The sequence below is a fragment of the Lotus japonicus genome, chromosome 1 (genome assembly GCF_012489685.1).
Source record: "Lotus japonicus ecotype B-129 chromosome 1, LjGifu_v1.2".
In the NCBI taxonomy this organism is placed as follows: Eukaryota; Viridiplantae; Streptophyta; class Magnoliopsida; order Fabales; family Fabaceae; genus Lotus; species Lotus japonicus.
This window is the reverse complement of record NC_080041.1, coordinates 64,222,473-64,246,596: the sequence shown is the minus strand read 5'-3', so window position 1 is coordinate 64,246,596 and position 24,124 is coordinate 64,222,473. Positions and strand designations below refer to the sequence as shown.

The following is a 24,124-nucleotide window of genomic DNA, read 5'->3' as shown; positions in this document are numbered from 1 at the left end:
AGGCCCATATGTAATAGATTAGGGTTAATGTAACAGCCCCACTATAAAAGGCAAAAGACTTCATTGAATATACAGGTTCTCATTTCTACTTACATTTATTGTGTTTGCGGCTCAGAACCGATCAAGGGGCCTTCGAACAGACAGAGGAATTGAGCATATTGGCGAAGCCTCTTAGCCATGAAACAAGGAGCGAATTAAACCAGTCTTCCACGTACACCTCTCAGCCTCGATCAGATCGGAAACCAGACTTACAGAAACATCACGTGGAGGTGGAGATTGAGCTAGGAAATCAGAGTTTGAAGGTATCCACCGGTGTCCCCAAAATTTAATATGTGAGCGATCTACCTTCCAAATCCCCCCTTGATCAATGATCCATCTCGCATTATAGATACTTCTCCAGAAAAAAACTAGCATTGTGTGTGATCATTCGTTCATGGATTGAGCAATTTGGAAAGTATTTAGCCTTCAAAAGTGTAGCAATAAGACTATGGGGTCGAGACAATAAATGCCACCATTGTTTTGGTAGAAGAGCCTTGTTGAACGCATTGGTGATTTTGAAACCCAAGCCACTATATGGAGCCTTGTTGAGCGCAGAGGTGATAACCCAAGCCACCATATGGTTTTGGTTTTGCCATATTTTCCCAACTCATCCAGTGTAATGGGCGTTTCTCCACATTTTCCCCCTAAAAGAACCAACTAATCATTCCCTCAATCTACCGACATATTCCTTTTGGAATTCCAGAGCAACTCATGACATAAGAAGAGATTGTCTAGACCACTTACTTAATTAACGTTTCTCTGCCCGCTCTAGAAAGCTCTTTCTCATTCCATCCCTTTAGCTTCTTCCAGGCTCTATCCTTGACAAAGTTAAAAACTTGGAACTTGGACTTACTGATGATGGTAGGGAGACCAAGGTATTTCTCAACACTCTTATTTGCCTCAATATTCAAAAGTTGCGTAAGCTCATCTTTTCTGATGGTAGGAACATTTTGGCTGAAGAAAAGTTGAGATTTGTCAAGACTACATTTCAGTTGAAGAAAATTTGAGATTTATCAAGATTAACTTTCTGTCCAGAAGCATGTTCATAGGTTTGGAGACTAAATGAAATTTGTTGTGCTTCCTGAATAATGGCTCTGGTTGTTTTAATATTATCATCACTAAAGAAAATGTGAGAAATTATAGGTACACTCCTTATAATCCGGATCCCAAGATTGCACTCTTAAACAATGTCCACAACCTTAAACAATAAAATATCAGGAACAGAGTGAGTATTTCTCAACACTCTCATTTGCCTTAACATTCACAAGTTTCGTAAGCTCATCTATTTTGATGGTAGGGACATTTTGGCTGAAGAAAATTTGAGATTTATCAAGACATTTCAGCTGAAGAAAAGTTGAGATTTGTTGAGATGAACTTTCTACCCGGAAACATGTTCATAGATTTAGAAAATAGATGAAATTTGTTGTGCTTCCTGGATAATGGCTCTGGTGAAAATAATACCATCATCAGCAAAGAAAAAGTCAGAAATCGTTGGTACACTCCTTGCAATCTGGATAACATTAAGATGAAGGGAAGTATTAACCATAACCATGTGACATAAAAGGTGGAAACTATGGTGTCACCCGTAAAAGGGGGTTCACCGGTGCCCCCAATTTCAACCTATGATAACCAGTTTTTGTCACCGACACTATTGGGCTTGAATCAAATTATGTAAGACTTTTAAGATTAAGTCGAAATTAGGGGAAACAGTGTTTGGAAATAGGTCAGGGATTTTCTGCCGCCAGTACCGAGAGAGAGAGAGAGAGAGAGAGAGAGAGAGAGGGGGGGAGGGAGGGAGGGAGGGAGATGGAATTCCGGCAGGAAATGCGATGCGAGCGAAGGCTGGAGCTTCTTCGACTCTGATGCGGCGTGGCGGAGGGAGTGGGATATGCGTTTGTGGATGCAAAGCTCGATGGTGGAGGCAACAACGACTTCAGAACTGCACAGATTCGACAGTCATGACGGAGGTGATAACGTGGTTCTTCTCCCATTAGCCTCGCCGCGAGTTGTACGAGCAGTGAAGGAAGAGTAGTGGTGAAGGATTCAAGGTTTGTTTGGCCTCCGCCGCCGTTGTCCCCATCCCCAGATATGTTAGGTGTGTTTCGCCTCCGACGTCGTCATCTCGCTCCCCATATTTTTTAGGCTTGTTTGGCCTCCGCCGCCACATCTCCCTCCCTAGATCTGTTATGTTTGTTTGATCTTCGTCGCCGTTATTTCCCTCCCAATATCTGTTCTTCGCCACCCTCCATTCTTACGAGTTTACAGTCATTGTTCATCATGTCCAGGTCTTGTCGGAATCAGAATCAACGTCAAGGTGCAGCGGTAGAGTTGGGGTATGAACAGAGAGGTGGTCACGATAGTGGACTACCAGGGACTGAAATTGTGAAGGAAAAGGAGTTGGAAGACTTCATTGTAATTTCAATAAAATTTCTCCAAAACTTAAACAACTGGTTACCAGTAGAGCATCTGAACCACTCATTTAAAAAATTAATATATCCAACGGGCGTAAAATTGTATATACCTGTGACCCCCTTTTATCAAAGTTTTGGCAAGGGTGGGCATTGGTGGAACCCCTTTTTGGGGTGACAATGTAGACTTCACCGACATAAAACGATTGGTTAAAAAATAAAAAGTGTAAAAGCCTAAAGAAGTTCCAAATCTTCACACAAGAGTTCCAAATCTCCCAAAAAAACAAAAAAAAAAGATCAGTGTAAACACAGAATATTTTGTCCTTTTTACTATATATTTTTTTAAAATCAGTGCGTATGCATCATCCAATGAGAAACCGCCGATCACAGTGGTGGGGGCCTCAACTGTCCATCTACCTCGATTCCACGCCTTAAACAGAAACTCCCCATCAATTCAGAGTTCCGTCAGTTCTTGTTCCACCCACGTGCTCCAATTCTCCAACAGCTATCACCCCAAAAAAAAAAAAAAAAAAAAAAACAGAAACCAGCATAAAAAATTTCCATCCCATAATTATTTTAATTTTCTTATCCTCACGTGTTAAAATTAACCCTCCCCCACTACTTCACTCTTTCCCTTTCTATATATATCTCTCCCCCTCTCTCTGTTTTTTCACTTCTCTCTGCTCAGTTTTCTAAATTCTAACTCAAAATTCAAAAATGGAAATTCGCTGTTTTTCCATGGCGATGGTGTTTCTAGTTTTACTAATCAATCTGAGAGAGACCGCGGCGGTTCCCTCCGCGGTGTACGACGGCGGCGTGTTGTTTCCTGACCGGAGATGCAGGGAGGACAGAGAAACGGTGTCGCCGGGGAACTTGACTCGTCGGAGGACGGAGGCGGTGGGAGGATGTGAGGTGTGGAGTGAGGCGTGTTCGGAGGCGGTGATGAAGGTGGCGCGGAGGCCGGAGATGGCGGAGTGGTTGAAGCGGTTACGGAGGAGGATCCACTCGAATCCGGAGTTGGCTTTTGAGGAAATCGAGACGAGTGGTTTGATTCGAAAGGAGTTGGATCTGATGGGAGTTAGTTATCGGTACCCGTTGGCGAGGACCGGTATTCGAGCGTGGATCGGTACTGGGGGTCCGCCTTTTGTTGCAATTCGAGCTGACATGGATGCACTTCCCATCCAGGTAACACCTGTTACTGTACTACTGTGCTTAACTCACTCACACCTTCCATGTTTTCCCCCAATTTTTAGTTTATGATGGCGTGTTGATTTTAGAAAAAAGAATCTGAACATTTTTAAAAGGGAGTAATTATAGTAAGGGTAATATAATAAGAAAAGCACAATAATGGTGTCCTTATTTTATTTATTTGACTCCATACTTCTTTTATTACACTATGGTCTTTTTAAAATGATTTTTGTCATTTGTCTTGGATTACTCTACTCCTATGGTATTCCATAATTTTATCTTTGCAAAATATAATTATAATGTTATGAAGTTCTAAATTACTTTTTCTTAGTATTTGTAAAATGTTAGTGATTTCATTTTTTTTATAGTAAAATTAAACACGTTTTAATATCTCATACTTATCTTTTTCTGTTAGTATAGTATATCTGACGTCAGGTGTGACATCAATGATTACACACTTTTGTCTTTTTAAAATGATTTCGAACACCGGTCTTAGATTACTCATGTTATATTTTATAAATTTATGAAAAGAAAACTATTTGTGGAAATTTGCAACTACCATATAATAGTTATCTATCTTTATTTTATATTGTTATGAGAAACGTTTTAATATCTCATATTTGTCTTCTTCTGTCTCTAACGTCAGGTGTGATATCAATGATAAACTTCAAGTATATCTTATCTACATCAGGTGTCGGGACCTATTTTTCTGACATAAACAATAAACTTGTGAATAACTTTTTAGTTTTGTCAGACTTTTTGTGTTTGATGAAAAATAGAACATAATGTACTAGGTTTAGTGTACTTTTTCTTTGGTGTAGCAAATTTTTAAAAGTTAATTTTCACATGTGTTAGTTGGAAAAGGGAAGAGATCATCTCCATCAATTAATTTTTTCTCTACATAGATCTCAACCATTAAGTACTTTTTTTAAGAACAAAATTAGTAATTTTTTGAAAGTTTTATTGGCTAGATTATCAACGGAATGTAATTCAATGAAAAATAATAATTTAGATTATCTCTTTGTAAGAAGAGAAGGTGTGTATGTACTCCTTGTGTTACGCTTGATGCGTGTCTTATTGTAAATTTTGATTTTTGATTTATTTTTAAAAGGTGCATATCTGTTTTCGTACTTTAATACTAGCCATTTAATTTCTATCCATAGCAGTGAAAATAAAGAGGCCTATCAAAAAAGATAGCCCTGCCTAAAAGTACAAATTATATTTGTGGTAGCAGAACATTGATTGAAGTAATTTTGAATAAAATAAATAAAATGAAGAGAATATTAGTAGCAAAATGCATCTCATACATAAACTACTTGTGGGATTGGTTGTAGGAAGCTGTGGAGTGGGAGTACAAGTCTAAAGTTGCCGGTAAAATGCACGCTTGTGGACACGACGCACATGTGGCGATGCTTATTGGTGCTGCTAAGATCTTGAAAACTAGAGAACATTTATTAAAGGTCAGTTTTTAATTTAATTTAAATTAAATGTGCTTATTTTTTCATTATTTTTTTGTACATGTTTTTGTTTTTCAATTATTCCATATGTAAATTAAAAATACTATTTAAGAGGGATATAATTATGTAATGTTACTACACAATAATTATATTGATCATAGTAATCGCTTAATATTATATTTTTCCAATGGGTTAGGGGGATTTTCACACCTTTTGAAAGGGACGTTTTAACCACAATGAAAGATAAGGACTAATAGTTTCTGAAATCATCAAGCCAAGTCTGACAACTGAATTTGGGAAGTGCAAATCTATAATGGGAAGGAATTCTATTTTATTTACAGTCACTTAGTCTCTTTTTTTTTCTTTTTCAAAACACCTTTTTTTACTTTCTTTTTTATCACATCATTATAACATTTTTTACTTTTTTTCTACATATCTCTCTTCCCATTCCAAATATACAATATTTTTTCTATTTCAAAATTATGATGACATAGTTGTGTCCTCTCTTTCACAAATTTCAATCCATTTTATATTAAATATCATATTTATATAGAGAGAAAATTAAAATAATAGTAAATATCATTTTTCATAAGAGAATTGACCGGCTTGCTTTCAAGGATCGTGCTTTGTTAGATTGGCTGTGGCGGGTATTTCAAGATTTCTATTGTTGTTAGGGTGATTTTTGGACCAGGTTTTGGTTTTTAATGTTCTGAAAATCGGACCGGCCATTAAACCGGTCAAGGCACTGGTTCAAGGTTTAATGGTTCGATCGAGGTCGAACCGAGACCTCGATCGAACCGGTAGTAGTTAGTTAATTAATATTTTTAAAAGTTATATACTATCCTATTATTTATTTATTTATGAATAATATCTGTAATGATATGTTTTTTTTATTGAATGTATGATATGTTTTTATTTGGTCATACCTAGTATCCTTTTACTATTTAAGAGGCACAATGACATATTTGCTACCAGTGCTTTTTATCATCCAAAGTTCCAAACTCTGCAAGGTAACGTTTGGTTTTTTTTTTTTTGGGGTATCAGATCAAAGTTGTAATAAACCAAATTGTATGGTAAAAGGCTTTAGCATGATATAACCATTTCAAGGCCCACGAAAAACACAAGCCTTTTTACCCACATAATCCCACTTAGGGTTTCTAGTGTTTTATTGCTTATGTTTCATGCAGCCTCCCTCCTTCTCATTAGCATGATTGGCAGCCTCCTCTTTTCCTTCTATTCACGCAGCCTTCTTTCTGTCTATCAAAAAAAAAAACGCAGTCTTCTTTCTACATGATCACCAAAATCGCACAACACCTCAAAGATTATTAAATTGGGGTCTGTTATCTTCGTTCTCGTTCTGCTTCTTTTCCCTCTTTCAATTTTTTAGTTTTTTTTTTTTTTAAACAACCAAACGATGTCAGTTCGGCAGATTGCAGGTTCTGTTACCAGGTCCTGTAAATTTCAGCAAAAAACGACGTGATTTTAACCTGTTTAACAGAACCGGGGAAAACCGGGTAACCCGCGGTTTTGACCGGTTTGGCCGGTTCAACGTCGGTTTTACCGGTTCAACTCTGGTTTGCTATGTAGCCGGTTATTGTAGTGTTCCGGACCGGGACTATGTCCGGTTCCCGGTCGAACCGGTTGAACCGGCCGATTCGGTCCGGTTTTCAGAACACTTCTCTCTTCTTGTTTTCTTTTGGTAGGTTGGTTTTCTTATTTGAAGGGCTTATCCTCACCTTTTGATTGATAATAAATTACTTTAGTTCTCTAATTTTTTTGTATAAAATAATAACAAGTAAATGATTTTTTTGTGATAATTTTTTTTTAAATCTAACAATACATTGATAAGGAGAGTTTTGCCGTCCATAAAAGTTCTACTAACTCGAATAAAATTATCACTGTGGAAGACATGTGATTTTTTTATAATTATTTTGAAAACTGAAACTATTTTAAGATCTTCTATTCTTAGAAATTCTTCCTTTAAAGAAGTTTAAGAAAGTTGGATATTTTTCCTATATTATTATACCTAGAATTCATTTATTCCTACTTTGGTGAAACCTTTTGATAAGTGGGATGACATCTACCCATTGCTTTGAAGTGTGAAGAATTTGTTCTCGAGCAATGTTCCTGGTCATTGTTAATCATGAATCTTTAGCACATGTTTATTGTCATACTTAATCATAAAAGTTTTGAATAATTTTAAACTACGTAAATTAATTATTCTATAAACAAAGCCATGCGCGCGTTGTGATACCGGAATACTTTCTGTCATGTAAAAATTTTATGATGTTAAAAAAATTGTATTTATATCTCTCTTAATAAATCCTTCAACAATCCTCACTTATAACTAAACATAAATTAATGTATAAGAGAGGAATAAACACAAAATGAGTAAGAAAATTTTGACATGAGACATCTTCAGGCATGTATCGAGAGCACCCTGGATGCGCCTCAATCGTGCTATCCGAGAGCTTTGATCTCGTTTGAAGATAAAGTAGTATTTCTGTGAGTATGGAAAGTGATGTGACAAGTGAACCTACATAATCATAAACTTTTCAGTCCATTTGGACATATGGGGCTATAAATTGATTACATTAAATTCAGATGCCCTTTTAGTGCACTTGTTGATAAAATTTCTCGCATAATTAGTCACGTGTTTGATTAGGAAGACTCCAAGCAGTTTTCATTTCTATTTTTCTAAATTAAACCAAGTGTATTACTATTGAGTCAATCCTACTAAGCTGAGAATAATTTATGAGGGGTAAAACTCTCATCCTCAAGTATTTAACAATGCTAAATTCAACAAAAAAGATGATGGACTAAGTGAGGTGAGATATAATTATAATCATTTGATATAGGAGTATTTTTCACCATATTAACCTACAAATATTAATTTCTCATAATTGTATAAAACACATAAATTATTTTACTATCAACACCACTAACAAGGTGCACGATTAGTAGATAATTAAACTCCTTAAGCATCTAGTTTATAGTTCGATTTGTTGGCGGTGCGTAAAAAGAATAATTTATTATGAGAGATATTCCTACTTAATGCGATCTCTAAATCTCGAGAGAATTAATCTTGTGACTACAAACTGTGAGAACACTTTGGAAAGGAAAATCAATTACTCCCTTCGTTCCAGAAAGTTTGTTGTTTTGCACCATTTTTCAATATCCCAAAATGTTTGTTGTTTTAGAAAACCAATGCATTTTCTGATAATTTTTTCCATCTATACCCTCATTTAATACATTTTCTCTCACTTATCACCTTTCATATTAACCAACCACAACTCTTCTCTATAAATTATAATTTTTTCCATCTATACTTTTATAGTTGCACATCATACTAGTAAAATTAAATAGGGGTAATCTAGTCAAATTATACTATTAATAATTGCTTTCTTACTCTTTGTGCCACAACCTTAAACTACAAACTTTCTAAATCGGAGGGAGAATATATGCACCGGCAATTCTAACAAACACTTAACTGCCAACGGTTGGAGTTTCAACACACAGACTTATAAACACCATTGTTTTGCTCTTGAACTCCCCCACATGTGGATGTGGGATTTTTTTTTTTAATTTCATCAGTTTATAAGTAGATTAAAATAGAATTCAGTCGAATCTCTAACCATTGGCCTTAACCATATACTGTTGTTCTGTTCATGACAGGGAACTGTAATTCTGATATTCCAGCCAGCAGAGGAAGCTGGCAATGGTGCAAAGCGAATGATGCAAGACGGTGCTTTGGAGGATGTGGAGGCTATATTTGCAGTTCATGTATCCCATGAGCATCCAACTGGTATAATTGGGTCTAGACCTGGACCCTTGTTGGCTGGGTGTGGTTTTTTCAGAGCTGTAATTAGTGGCAAAACAGCCATTGCTGGCAATCCTCAACGCTCTGTTGATCCAGTTTTGGCTGCTTCAGCTGCAGTTATCAGCTTGCAGGGTATTGTCTCTCGCGAATCAAATCCCTTGGATTCACAGGTACTGCTACCTCATAATCTCTATTTGTTGTCATTCTTCATTTGTTTTTATTTTTTTCACTAATTAACAATCTTAAAAGTGTAAGCTCTTTTCCCTTTACACAGTAGTCTATTAGTCTTAATGCATATTTGGAAATTCTTTTAAAATTGATTCTAAGCTTAAAATCAATTTTGGACAAAAGTTTTCTCACTTTCATAATTGATTCTGAAAAAATAGAAACTGGTCCAAATACGCTATTCGTCGCCGCAGGTGTCTAATTGTCTCTAGAGTGAACAATTCACAAAAACCACTTAACCATATAGACTTCACTTGACTCTGTAAAGTAACATGATTTTATAACATTTTTGTTTTCTGTTCTTTGGTGGTATTGATTCCATTCCTTCCCTAACTAAGTATTTGGCTCCATTTACAACTCAGGTTATCTCTGTAACATCGTTTGATGGAGGCAACAATCTTGACATGATTCCAGACAGAGTGGTCATTGGGGGAACATTCAGAGCTTTCTCTAACACCAGCTTTTACCAGATACTTGAAAGAATAGAGCAGGTTAGTAGCTACTTATCTCTGTGTGTCTGGATACCAGTTAAGTTAAGTACGCTGCGAACCGATTTTCATTTCATTTTTGTCTCAAAATGAATGTTATATTCAGGTGATAGTGGAACAGGCCAGAGTCTACAGATGCTCAGCTGAAGTTGACTTCTTTGAAAAAGAGTACACAATATACCCGCCAACAGTCAACGATGACAGAATGTATGAGCATGTGAAGAAAGTTTCCATCGATTTGCTGGGTCAAGAAAATTTCAGGGTAGTCCCCCCTATGATGGGTGCTGAAGATTTCTCTTTTTACTCAGAGGCAGTTCCTTCAGCTTTCTACTACATAGGGATAAGGAACGAGACACTAGGGTCCACTCACACAGGACACTCCCCATATTTCATGATTGATGAAGATGCTCTGCCAACAGGGGCTGCTGTTCATGCCACCATTGCTGAGAGGTACCTCATTGAACATAGCTGAGAACGCTTATCTTTTCTCAGAATCAATTCTGATAACTAGAAGCGGCTCACATAAGCTTTTCAGCAGAATTAATTTTGTCTTTAGAATTTATCCCGATCCCAATGGTGCACTTTGTTGTACAAAATTAGTAGCACACAAGTTTTTCCGTCCTCCTCTTGTTATTTACATATTTATTTGTTGCTTGAGGTTAAGGAACGGTGGAAACAAAAGCTACCATTTTCTCATGTAGAAAGGTAGGTTCATAGTAGCAAAAGAGGAATGACAATGTTTATTCAGAAAAGTGTTTATCGTTTATGGAGGTAGATTTCAATCACTATAATATAATAATGACTTTAATTGAAGAAATCTTAATATAGTTTATTTGTTTTTTTTGTCAATAGTTTATTTGCTTTTTCTGAATGACATAATCACATAACTGAATAAGCACATTAGTTTCTTTTGATTCAACTCTTGGATTTTTTAAAACCGAACCTACTCGATCAAACAATTAAATTTTCAGATTTTTTTTTGGTTACAAGAGGAAATAGACTTTTCAGATTTTGTATTCATGTCTCATTTCTATTTTATTTTTCTTTTTAAAATCATATTAACTATGAGGTTGTCTAAATGACCCATGAGAAAATTTGGGTTAAATAACTCATCATCCAATCACATTGGAGATAAGTGAGTTGGAAATAAATTAATAAATAAAATATATAAATTTCAACTCACTTATCTTCAATGTAATTTGATGATGGGTTATTTAACCCAAACTTTTCTTGGGTCATTCAGACACCCCCTTAACGATATAATATAGGTTATCAAGTGTCTTAAGATGTATATTTATTAGTAATTAAACTATCAAATTTTAGATAAAAGACCAATAGTTTATGCAAATTTATTATCATAAGGAATTAATGTTAATTAAAAGCAATACTATTAACATTTGGAGTGTACTTAATCATTAAAAAGAATTATTAAAGAATTAATTTTATTACTCTTAGTTATTTCAAATTTTGTACATAAAAACTTTTACAAGTCGATGATTATTTTTGCATCTCATTCCAATGACCTCCACTTATTACTTTTTATTCCTTTTGAACAATCTGAATTGAGCACTGGTGGTCAATTTTTTATTTTCAATGTCACATTCTTTATTCACTAAATGGGCTTAAATGGCCCAAAGCTCTCATTTGAAATCTTAATACAATCCTCATTGTTCTAAGGTATCAAAAATAAATATGAAAATAAGGATCAAGTTTAATTTGAGGGTTCACAAGTATGATTTTCAAACCCTACAGACTGGCTAGTTCTTTGAGCTCTTCGGCTTGCTACAATGAACAATGCCCTAAATATGTGAACAATCTCACCTCTTCTCTCCACACAAAGATCTGGCCGCTTGAAGAGCAAAATAAGTAAGGATGACATCAGCACCAGCCCGACGGAGGCATAATAGTGACTCCATCATAACCTTTTCTTCATCAATCATTTTAAGAGCACCACCAGCTTTGATCATCGAGTATTCACCAGAAACCTGTTCCATGAATTTATAAGGTATATGAAGAAAAAAAACAGGGAGGGGGAATAATAATGTGAAACATGTTTTCAAACTATTTAGAACTATATCTTCTCATTCACATAAACAACATGCAAGGTATTCTTGTATTCCAGCTATAAAGGCATAGCAATTTACGATATAAAGTGTATGGGCTAGAGAAGAGGAAGCATAAGTTGAGGAATCCTTTTAGAACACAGAATGCAGAAGTTTACAACTGCTAAAAGTGTTCTAAATAAAGTAATAAACTACTAAACTTACATATCAATCAAATTTCTTCAAACTTTATATCCTTGTCATCAACTTTGTATTCGCCAAGTTTCTTTTCATTACTATTGACAGTTACAAATTTCACTAACAGAAAATGGAGTTAATACTCCCAAATTGCAAGAATCAAAGAAGAGCACAGATATAATGATCATTTCACAAACAAATTTCCATTCAATCACTCTTTAAAAGAATTGGATTAGAATTTGATATGTATTATGTAATAGCATAAGAGAACAAGAACAATAACTGTTAAAGCAACCATATAACTTGTGTGCAAGCCTGATATAAAATTAGGTGTGAGTTTTTTATTACTAATGATAGACTTCTGTTACTAATAAAAGTTAATCCAGCCTTCACTGATTGAAATTCATTGAATATTTGATCATCTTTTCTTCAGAAATTTTTTCCTATTGCTAGAATGGGCCAGAGAAAAACCTGGTATGCTGCAATTGGCAAAGGAGAATTATCCCTGAGCAGCCTTATGACATCCAAATAAGGAAGAGCTGGCTTCACCTGCAAATCCAATTTTTCTATAGTTTGAGTAGAGATAGAATTTAAAAAAGAGCATGAGATGAAATTCATTCTCAACCATGATCAACACAGAGATAAAGCTAAACCAACCAAGAGAATATCAGCTCCTTCAGATTCATCTTCTCGCATCTCTGTCAGAGCCTCTCTGTAATTTGCTGGGTTCATCTGATAACTTTGTTTCAGCCATGCAAGAATTTACAAGTGAGAATCAATAATGTAAAATTGATTAAATTAAATATATGATAGTAAGTCTAATTTCAAGTTAACACATACGTCTTTTTGTCTCCAAACCGGGGGTTTGAGTCCAGTGCTTCTCTAAATGGGCCATAAAATGAACTTGCATACCTATTGTCAAAATATAAATGGTGTAGTTTAACATTGTAAGTTAAATGCCACACAAAAAAAGGTACATGAAAATATTAACAGCATCCACCAACTGATCTTGTTAGGTATAATTTCTATTTATATAGAATTGGTTTACCAATGAGTAATCTCAGAAACAATGAGTAGGGGGCTTACAATTAGCAAAAATAGTGAGATGGTTCATGGTAGCAATAAGATGCATATCGGAACGAATTTGAATGCTAGTGAGTAGTGAGCGACTATGGCAGTAAGGAAGATAAAATTGCTTATAAGTTGCATTTGAGAGAAATCAACTTGTGCATAATGGAACTGCTACACTTGAAAAAATAATCAAGATGCCACAAATTTTGAATAATTGATACCCCATGCTGCAACATAGGTACCGATAGATACTAAGTCAAGATATTTCATGAACACAATCTTGCAAGCTATACACGATGATTGGAAAAATGATTCCCCAACCTTAGTAATTGTCAATTTCAATTTTCAAATAATTTCCTTTTCTTTTCACTGATGTTATTTCTAAACTTTGGATGCATGTATCCCATCTCTATAACTGACATAATCTTCACTAATTTCCAGTGCATGTTAGCATCCACAGAAAATAAGAAAAGAAAAAAGAAATGGCCATTACTTTGCTGTATATGACATTATAGAAACATGCTGAAAGCCTTCAGCATCAAGAGCCGCTCTTATTGCTCCTACCCGACCATCCATCATATCACTAGGACTGACAACATCTGCTCCAGCTCGGGCCTTTCGAAAAAAAATAAGACAAAATAATGATGTTAAGTGAGGTCAAAGAAGAGTAGCAAGGAAAACTTAGAAGGTAAAATGACTGATAAGATGATGTCATCAATTAACAATGTATAATCTTTAACCTCCCCAAAAGTAGATTACTTGCTCATAACTACCATTTGGTATTTGATTCTTCCTCATTTATTTTACTTTTATCAGAGTTGAGCACTCTGTAAAGGGTAAACCCCATTACATGAATCAAATCACATCTATAAACGAGAGAAATTTATGTGAAGACAAATGAACAGTTGGAGGCCTAACTGGAGGTGACCAACTCGCTCAGGAAGTCCAAAGAAAATAATTGGTAAACTGTATATGGTTGAAAAATGTACATACTACACATGTCATATTACCTGGGCTACAGCTTGTTTACAAAGCTGATGAACTGTCTCGTCATTCATAATAACTCCTACACGATATCAAGAATATAACTTGTAATTAGTTCTTTATTGTCTATAATCAAGAAAGACTACTTCCTTCAAGAATAGTTCAAATCACATCACATAGTCTCTATATTTTACTCATCGAAGTTGATACAGGAAGTAGATAGAGCCACAATTTAATTGCTGGCATTTTTTTTGAATAATTTTCTGCTGGACTAATAGCAAAGATAAACACACTCAAGAACATATTCAGTAAGTACAACCAGTGCTAGAAAACTGTTATTGGCATGACTTATAAGTTCCATTATCTTAATATAAACTCCAAAGCCAATAACATACGTAAAAAGGGAGAGGAGTGATTCCATTCCAGCCTCTATTTCATGGGCTCGACTCGTATGAGTATTCCTTTGTTTAGTATGGAAAAAGCCATGAGTCTTGATTCCACAGCATAAGATATTGCCATATACATAAAAAAAGAATTCCTTGTTATTGTTACCTTGTACATTAATTCCAAACATGAACAGGTTTGGTTGTTGGGTATATTTCCATTCCATATTAATTCTAAACACCAAACATGAAATCAGAAGGGAATAAAATAGATTTTTCTCTCTGGATGAACCAAATATTGAACATGAATGACTATTACATCCATAGAAATTCCTATTCCTGTTCCTACTCCTGGTGATTCAGAATAAAATACCCTGTAGTACCATAAGATGGTGATTCATATAACAAAATAGAAAGTTATACTCTTCTTGCATTCCTTACTTTCAGCTAAGTCAAAGGAACCAAAGCAAAATGTGAACTGAGAAATTTTCAAGCGATTAATCTGCTAAGTGGGTGTTTGGATTGTCGATGGCTTTCCCCATCCATCCTGCACACTGCAGTGGGAAAGAAGCTACTGGGTGTAGCTTCAGTAGAGGGAGAAATGATTCGGGGGGGAGGGGAATGTGGAGTCAAACATGCTGTAATACAAGGTGGAAATGGACATGCACATGGTGACACAACCAAATGTAAAATGTTTTATTACTTTCAAGGTGTCAGGTTGTGCCTAAAACATGGGCCAAGGGGAATGGTGCATTTTATTCAGTGTCTGCCTACACATTTTTAAATTATTAACCCATTGGGTCATCTTCAATAATAAAAAAGATTAACTAAAAAAATAATTAACTTAAGACAACTATACTTTTACATCTTTTTCATAAGATTACCAGCTATAGAGTACAAAAGATAAATTCGATAGCTTACCATCTTCTCTAACTATGCCATCATGGCCATCTGATGAATAAGGATCTAATGCAACGTCTGTATAGATAACCTGAAGAAAGATTAAAAGACAAAGGATATTGGCTTAGCTTTCTACAGGCACCAGAAAATATATAATATTCTCAAACTAAAGAAGAACTTATGCTCACTTACAAGGTCAGGGTACTTATCCTTGAGCAAACGTATTGCTCGAGGCACTAAGCCATTCTCACTGTATGCTTCATCTCCGGTAGGAGTCTAAAGGAGGAAACCCGTTATACAACGTTGCAGTTATCCTATGAAAAACTTATGGTATGTAGCAGAGAGAAAAGCACCTTCAAAGCATCTGGAATTTTGGGGAAGAGGACAACACTATTAACACCAACATCTCGTGCCTTTGCAACCTGAAGCAGAAAATGCCCACTAAAATTTTACTGAGTATACAAGGTATAAAAAGAATAATGTCACCATCACCCATGCAATTTGGGAATATAAAAAGCAAAGACTGTGATTGTGAGTTAGTGTGAGTGTATCATTAGTTATGACACTAATAAGAAAAAGTTTATTCAAAAGAAAACAAGCAATGTATTAGCAGATTCGGTGTGGGGAAAAAATAGCAAAACGAAACCTGCTAACTTCCCAGTCTTTAGAATTTGGGTTAGGCCCAACTCTACCCAAAAAGCTAGCTTAGGAGTGACCGAGTGAGAGTTATTCTACGCTTTATAAGGACTATTTTGGCCATATCCCTAGTCAATATAGGACTTCTCAACACACCCCCTCACGCTCAGGGCTGGACCATCTAGAGAATGGAATTTGCAAGAATGAACATTTGCGGGTGGCTCACACATGGGTAGTTTCCAATAAACAGATCTATGATAGACTTTGATACCATCTTAGGATTTGGTTAAGGCGTAACTCTACCCCCAAAGCTAGCTTAGGTATTAGGGTTGCTCTACCCTTTATAAAGACTATTTTGGCCATATCTCTAGTCAATGTGAGACTTCTTAACAATGTGGCATGATTCAAACAAGGCAGATATCTAAAAGAACAATTGAATCTGTCGAAACTCCTTGACCAAATTGAAACAGCATCAAACTTCTAATAAGTAGCTTAAATACTTAAAACAACGAAACTAATCCATAGAAGTAGATAAGGATATTTTATCTTGTTTATCATAGAAGTGGCTTGACATAGAAATATAGAGTTTGAAAGAAGAAGCATTGGAAACAATTATGCAAAAGAAAGTCTATAGATTCTTCCATTCAAACATGCTTGTCTTACACTAATAGACATCCTTCACCCCCAGTTCACTACTATTTTTGAATGGGTTGGTCATGATAACTGGTGATGCATTCCACTACATATGCCACACAATCAAATCCCTCTATAATTTTCCTAGTTCTTAAAATTAAGATAAAAAACACAAGAATGAAGCATGAGGGTGCCAATTATTCAGACAAATGACATATATGATATGAGACTCAATTTAAGCTGTGCAAATAGAAACCTCTTGCACAAGTCCATGTCTCCAACCAAGCCTGTAGCATCCAGGCATAGCCCCAATTGGTGTGTCTTCCTCACCTGCAAGTTGAAATCATCATAAGCACACCACACACCCCACAAATGAACAATGTATGTGATGTGAATAATCACCACAAAAGTCCAACCTTCATGTATGAATAAGGGATACACAAAATGCCCAGGTGAAATGGTTGTTTCCTGAAAAGCTGATCGAAGTGCCGGTGTCCTTCGATTCCGACGAGGACGCCGGTGAAGTGGCTGATACAAAATCATTGAAATCAACAAAAACTAAGTAATCACGCAATGACAACGTTTGATTTGTGCTAAGGGGTAAAGAATGTTACAAGTGGAGGGACCACAGGGGTTCCAGCTGGGGCGGCGGGCTTGGGCGGAACAGGAGGGGCATCCGGCACTCTTCCGGCGACTACGGCGGCTTCACAATCGGAGTCACTGGCCCTGACGGCGAAGAGGCGCGGAGGGCGGGGAGAAGCGAAGTTTGGAGTCCCGTGCGGTGGTCTGAGAGCAACGTAGGTTTGGGTGTTGAGCGTGCAGGGGGCGTTGGAGATTGTTGAAGCCATGGATTTGAAGTAGCAACTGGAAAGCAGAGGTTTTTGGTTTGATGGGGGAGAAGAGAGAGAGGTTGGTGGAGGGGTTGAATATGTGATGAGTTTGAGGGAGAGAAAGAATATAGAGAACCAATGGGAGGAGAGTTGCAGGAAAAGGATAAGTGTGGAGGAACACACAGGATAAGAAAATGTCAATATCACAAAATATTTTATCAATTTTGATCCTTCAAATTGTATAGGGAATCAAATTGAGTCCCTGAAAAAATTTCACATCAAATTGGATCTGTAGAAATATTTTTTTAATCAAATTAAGTCTTTTTGCTCAATTTTGACCGGTCAACGGTCCAGTGGCAAGCCTAGTCAGCTGAGGATGGTCACGTGGACTTTTTCACATCAATTTTAGTCCCTTGAAAAATATTTTAATCAATTTTAGTCCTTGTTCTTCCACCTTCATCTTCTTCCTCTTCCACCTTATTCCTCTTCTTCCATAACTCAAATCTTTAAACTCAGAAATTCAAAACCCTAAAAAAACTATTGTTCATCATATTCACCTTGTTCTTCCAAAACCTAGAAAGTCATAAGCAACAACAAAAAATCATGCCACAAACACCCGACACAACTCCAGAACCCTTAGATCTGCTTTTGCACACTCTTGCATCATGCTAGCAAGAGAGGGCTTGGGATGGAGAGTTGGCCTTCAAAGGATACCTATAATGGATAACTTGCTCAAGAGAGGGCTGGTTCCGCAAAATAACAACGCGGGCTATTGCATTTTGTGCAGGGAGCAAGTGGAGAGCACTTCTCATCTGTTTTTTTCATGCATCATAGCTTACAACATATGGTGCTATGGTTGGATTGGGGTCCAAGTGGTTCTACCACAAGATGCCAAATCTCACTTTCATCAACATGCACTGGTGGGCAAGAGAAAGGAACAGACTATGGAAATCAGTCGGGTATGCGGTAATATGGAGCCTATGGTTATGTAGAAATTCTATTACTTTTAGGTCTGATGCCATTGATATGGAGAAGGTCTTAAGCTTAATTAAAATAAGGGCATGGCTTTGGCTTAGAGCAATGATGAAAGGGATTAGGTGATGAAAAGAAGAATCCTCAACTAACTAAAATCAAATCTTTATCAAGACTCAATTGTAGCATAGCATCGGGTTTTGTCGTCTCCACAGGGATCGTGTTGCTACGCACTAATCTCTCTAACTAGATATTACTTGAGCAATTCAAAGATAAAGATTTATTAAATTGAGATAGATAATAAAGATTAAAAGAAAAGAAAGAACAAACCTAGGAAGTGATTTCACTTGATGCACAACTTGTTCTCAACCCTTATACTCATAGAACATGGATTAACATTCAAGAATGCCGATAAGAGCTATCCACCCATTATTCCTAGCTAGGTAAACCTTCCCGTTGAAACCCTAGCCTCAATTCCTTGTAGTCCTAGTGATCTCTAAAGGAGCATTGTACTCTAAACCTACTCGATGAGACATACCCAAAGCTTTGTTCCAATCCAAAGAAGCTCATGTTTAGGTGGAAGAAATCTAAGACTGTCACTCAAAAGATCCCTCTAGCTCCTAACAAGACAATTCTATCTAAGCGGTGAGTATCCCGACTGTCACTTGGTTTCGACCTCATTCCCAACTCGAGATATTATTACCTAAGGGTTTTAGTTCTCCATTGTCGCCTAGAAAACCTCAACCCTGCCCAAATACAAACATATCCTCGAATGACTAAAGCAAAGGGTAGTTCCTTTCATCTACTAAACTCACACCCATCTTCCGATTGTCATGTAAGCCCTATAAATCATCTAAGGGCGATTGATACATGAAGCACAAAGAGAATAAACAAACCTAAGACATAGGTGTCTCTCCCCTTTCTATGAATTAAGCAAACGATAACCCACATCAATCTTACAATCTATTTATGAATTATGAAAGCTCTTATGACATCAATCAACTAAAAGAAGCATTAAGCATGGAAATGAACTCCAACAATGAAAAACCATAATATAATTGCATAAGGGTTTGTTGAATCAAGAGTGAATCAAGTTACATCAGAGAAATCTGAACAACCTATATGGAAGGAAGGAGAGGAAAGAAGAAACCCAAGGTAGATTGGAGACATGGCCTTCCGGAGGAGCTCTCACCTTCCTCCATGGTGCACAAGCACCAACCCCCAAGGGGTCAACCTCCCTCTCCACCAAGCAAGCCTCTCAGCTATGGAGAATGTAAGACCCGGATTTGCAGAACTGGATTTAAAGTTTAATTTCCGACTAACGCGTAGAATCAGTGTAAGCGTGACATGAGTTTACAGTTTGGGAAAGTTCAATGAAGAAGAAAGTTCAGGAATTGCTTGAGGATAGTACCATAGTCGTTTTAGGAGTTAGTGCGAGTCGTCTGCACACCCGCCTTATGGCGAGAGTGTCCGGAATAGGATAATTCCGCTCTTAAAGCAATGTTTAAGCGAAATTCTAAATCCTTGGAAAAATAAGAAGTTCTCTTTATTTTTCCTTCGACCAGTGTTTCATTTCGGAACCCTGGACTGTACGCACGATAGGATTCACTTCTCGGAAGTCCGACGACGCTAATTTCTTTGCTTCAAAAACCCTAAATTCAATCACTGAATGAAGACTTTTTCTATTCGGAGCTTTTAACGAAGTTTCCATCCGCGTTGCCAAATTTATTTCGATGTTTCCAATCTTTCTTCAGAACGAAGTTTTGTCGTCTGACCTTCACAGCAAAAAGTAGTTTTTCGGGGCAAATTAACTTATACCTCTTTTGGACCGTTTTTCCCAAATTCATGAAACCTGTTTTGAGTTCTGGAATTCTGTCGCCAGAATCTCGCTTAGAATTCACCGATGAACGTCCTGCAAAAATCGGAATCGCGAAATTTTCACTTTCCCGCGATTTCACTCTCCTATAAATAGTAAAAAAATCAAAAATCTTACCCATAATTCCCATTTTGAGGCCGCGGGTTTGAGGGAGCAAGGGGAGGAGAAGAACTTCGTCGTTTCTCAACCGATCTTCGAGCTGTTTGTCTCTATTTCACGGCATCGAGGTAACTTGCTTGATTCTTACCTCTGATCATTCTTTTCGTCGCGTTTCTTTAGCTATTTCTGTGCTCAAAGTTTCGAGCTTTTCGTAAAGCTGTCTGATTTTCCTGATTTTTCTGTTGATATACCTTCCATGCTTGCCCAACAAACTAGAACACTCGCCGTTATTCGCCGATTTCGATCGAGTTGTCAAAGATCTGAAAAACTGTGTAAAAACCCTTTTTGCGCACATATTGAAACTTTAATGTCGAAAAGTCGCAATCCGACTTAGTGCCTTTAGGATTAGTTGCTACAAATGTCGTTGTGAATGTTCCCATCAAATTTGTTTTCCGAAGTTTTAACTTTGAGTTTTTGAGCTTTTATTTTGGACCAAAACGCCCCTGAGTAGCCGTATTTTGACCCAGTTGTTCTAAAATTTTTCCGACAGTTTATTTACCCTAGTTTTACCCTAAAACTACCTAGGAATTAATTTAGATCGAAGAAAAAGCGTCGGAACCCTTTTTCTCTTAGGGTCGTGAGCTTGTTTTGGGGGGGGGGGTTTCGTTCTTCGATAACTCGTCCTCTCGTGTTCGATTGTTGTACTCTGAAGCTTTAAATGCTTTGTTTATCGTTAATTAGTTGTGTGTGATCGAGCTAATCGATTTTGTATGGATTTCTGCTTTGTTTTCTCCGAGGTTCAGTTGAAGGAACTTTGGGATCTACTGAGCAACTATGTGTGGAGAACCTATACCGCGAGGCTGGAACAACTCGAGGTTAGGGCAACTTACCTATTAGCTAAGATTGCATGATAGGCATCGATAAATTCGACTTATGTATGATTTTGATATTGGTTATGTTCATGATTTATTGTTATGTTGTTTTCATAACTTATGATATTGATGTTGTATTGAACAGTGCGTATTGACGCGATTTCGTAGCGATGAATCACTGAATTGATTTCCTTTTGATCTTTCGGGTTGGATGAACAACCCTAGGCAAGTACAAACACGGGGTTTGAGACTTAGCCATTCGTCGGTATACTTAGACTTTCCCCGGGATTTACGTTGGTGGACTTTTGGCAAACTTAGAAAAAAATAGAATCTTGGAAACTAGAGACTTTAGGAAACTTAGTATTCAAGAACTAAACTCATAACTTGACTAATTAAATTCGAAACGTTTTCATTAACGAATAAACCATAGGGAATCTAAATGGGAAAATAATTGCGAAAGACGGGGAAAAGTCGACTTTGTCGTGGGTTCTGGAGAATTGGTGGACATCACGGGGGTGAGCCACGGTGACGAGTGAAAGTCACCGAGTACTTGGGTACTCTTGTTGTTGGAGTTATGTCGTAGGGTCGGCATTTAACTCTTGGGTTTTGAATTTGAGAATTAAGCTAAACACTTGCGTTGGGAGGACGATTCGATGTTTGGCTAACCATATTGCATCATGCATACATTCGAGGTTTGTACGATCGAAAGATTGGGCCTCGGTGAAGTTGGGAAGGCTTCACGAAGGTTGGGACGGCCTTCATCGAAGAACACATGGATGTATCTTCGGCATAGCGGGCAGAGTGGCACGACCTAGGGTGGTTGGGGCTGATCCGACTATGCATGGGTTTGTAAGCGACATCCGAGCAGAGTTGTCGACACTAGGCCTGTGTCGGGCAGACTCGTGGTGCCCATCCCAATTGAATTATCCGGATCATATTGAATTGCATTTCACGCATACATTCACCCTGACTGGAATTGTATGTTATTTGAATTATCGAAGCATTGTTAGAGCCGATAACATGCTAGGATTATTTATATATATATATATATAAACATATATATCTATACCCCAATCACATGTTGTATGTATAAATTACTTTATTCCGTGAGTTGACCCTAGCGCCTTGGCTTTGGTTTCATGTTTGTGTTTGGGCGGTCGGCCTACTGCCAGATGTCGATGGCGGACTGGTTTTCGATGGTCTCTCCCTCGGGGGGGATCAGGTTTGAGTTGGTGGACAGACATGCCCCCACCGCTTGGGTGATCGATGCTGTGGATCATCGGGCGACGTACCGGGGAAGGGTCATGGAGGACCGTATTGACGAGCGTGGACGTCTGACGAGGGGAGTTCTACGACGCATGGAGTTGAGCTTCAACTTGCCGCCTTCAGTTCGCTGTGGACCAGGCACTGGTCGAGGACCACCTGCACCACCTTCATCTTCATCCGAGGTCGAGGCTGATGTTGATGCACCTGTCGCGCCACTTCCTGCTACTGCTGTCGATCCTACCGACGTTGCGTCGTCCTCGAGGCTCGTGGAGCCGAAGAGGAAGCCTGTTGTTCCATCTGCCACTCGCCGTTTTCCGTTTACTCCACCGCGCGGCTACCGTGTGGAACCCCTGGTTCGGGTGGTGGAGGAGGATGTCCTTACTGAGGAGGTAGATGTTGAGATGGGCTCGACTAAGGTTGTTCGCAGGACAGTTAGGAAGGAGGTCGTGGACTTGGATACCGAGATGATCACGATGGACTCTGACTCCGACACTGACGTCGACAGCTACTCGCCGAGCGACGAGGAGGAGGAGGAGGAGCTTTGAGCGGTACTGGGAGGGTAGGTTAGGCAGCGTCATATTTTGTGTAGAGCTCTGATTCGTTTTGCTTTTGGGACAGGGTAGGTTCCCGACGCATGACTTTTTGTGTGGTTCTCTTAATGAGGGATCACAGTGATTCAGTCGGATATAGGGGTCTTTACTTAGGCCATTTTGAGGCTGACTTACTCTTGGAGGATTGTATTTATGACTTTTACTCACACTTCTGGATCTGTACATACTTGCCTACGGGCACACTACTTGGAGTCACTGCGAGTGCGCGTGACGTGGGAGTGCAGCTGAGGCTGTACATGTTTATATATGTTGTACATCGGTTAGTTTAGTTGCTGGGTTATGTCTTTATTTTTCTATCGCTTTATTAAAAAGAAAAAAAAATACATGTTTTCCGCGTAAAGTTTATTTTTGAGTTACTAAAGTGACACCTGGAAATCGGGGTGTTACAGAGAACCTCCTCTCTCTAGGTTTATTGGAATGAGAAAATATACAAAAGATACCAAAGAAAATTACTAGAATCCTATTTATAGGTAAAATAGGCGAAACTAGGCGCTCAAGCGCTGCATAGGAGCGCTCCCAAGGCAAAAACAATCATCCCCTTGTCTGGCAAGCTGGACACACGTTCTGATGGCTTTAAATCTTCCCCTTTACTCCCCTTGAATGCCTTCATCAATTCTCCTAGCTCTTTGGCCTTCCCTCTTCATCAGTTATCAGCTGAACACTTGATGACCAAGCTATGGAAAAAATATCTAGAAGTTCAAAGGGTTAAAAGCACAAAAGTCTTCACATTAAGTGGTAAACACATGCAAGTCCTAAACTTACTTAAAATGCAAGAAAGGTCCCTATGAAACTACTAAATTACCAAAACTAACCAAAAACTCAAAGAAAGGTAAAAATGCATGAGAATGCATGAAACACTACATGAGACTCAACAAAAAGACTCAAAACAACCTAAGAAAGGACCCTAAAAACACTACTAAACTAGGGTCATCAAGCAAAGATAGCCAAGTTCAAGGTGTCATTTTATGAATGGGAGAAAGATCCATTAAGGATTTGAGTTAGGGAGGAAGAGGAAGAAGATGGAAGATGGAGTAGATGAAGGTGGAAAAGCAGGGACTAAAATTGATAGAATATTTTTTAAGGACTAAATTTGATGTGAAAAGTTCATGTGGCCATCCTCAGCTGA

General features: G+C 37.7%; 2 protein-coding genes across 2 annotated transcripts; one reads left to right on the top strand and one right to left on the bottom strand.

Moving 5' to 3' along the window:
• Positions 1-3,056: 3,056 nt before the first annotated feature.
• LOC130738178 (IAA-amino acid hydrolase ILR1-like 6) lies at positions 3,057-10,442 on the top strand. Its single transcript, XM_057590111.1, has 5 exons — positions 3,057-3,632; positions 4,970-5,095; positions 8,768-9,082; positions 9,500-9,628; positions 9,732-10,442. Exons 1-5 carry the CDS (start codon positions 3,165-3,167, stop codon positions 10,095-10,097), a joined length of 1,404 nt encoding a protein of 467 aa, XP_057446094.1. The 5' UTR covers positions 3,057-3,164; the 3' UTR covers positions 10,098-10,442.
• A 763-nt stretch (positions 10,443-11,205) lies between these two features.
• LOC130738172 (delta-aminolevulinic acid dehydratase, chloroplastic) lies at positions 11,206-17,418 on the bottom strand. The gene is made up of 12 exons (XM_057590099.1): positions 17,087-17,418; positions 16,889-17,000; positions 16,729-16,802; positions 15,557-15,625; positions 15,396-15,479; positions 15,225-15,294; positions 13,947-14,002; positions 13,430-13,551; positions 12,706-12,777; positions 12,523-12,604; positions 12,337-12,414; positions 11,206-11,610 (listed from the first exon to the last, which is right to left on the bottom strand). Exons 1-12 carry the CDS (start codon positions 17,318-17,320, stop codon positions 11,443-11,445), a joined length of 1,221 nt encoding a protein of 406 aa, XP_057446082.1. The 5' UTR covers positions 17,321-17,418; the 3' UTR covers positions 11,206-11,442.
• Positions 17,419-24,124: the final 6,706 nt, after the last annotated feature.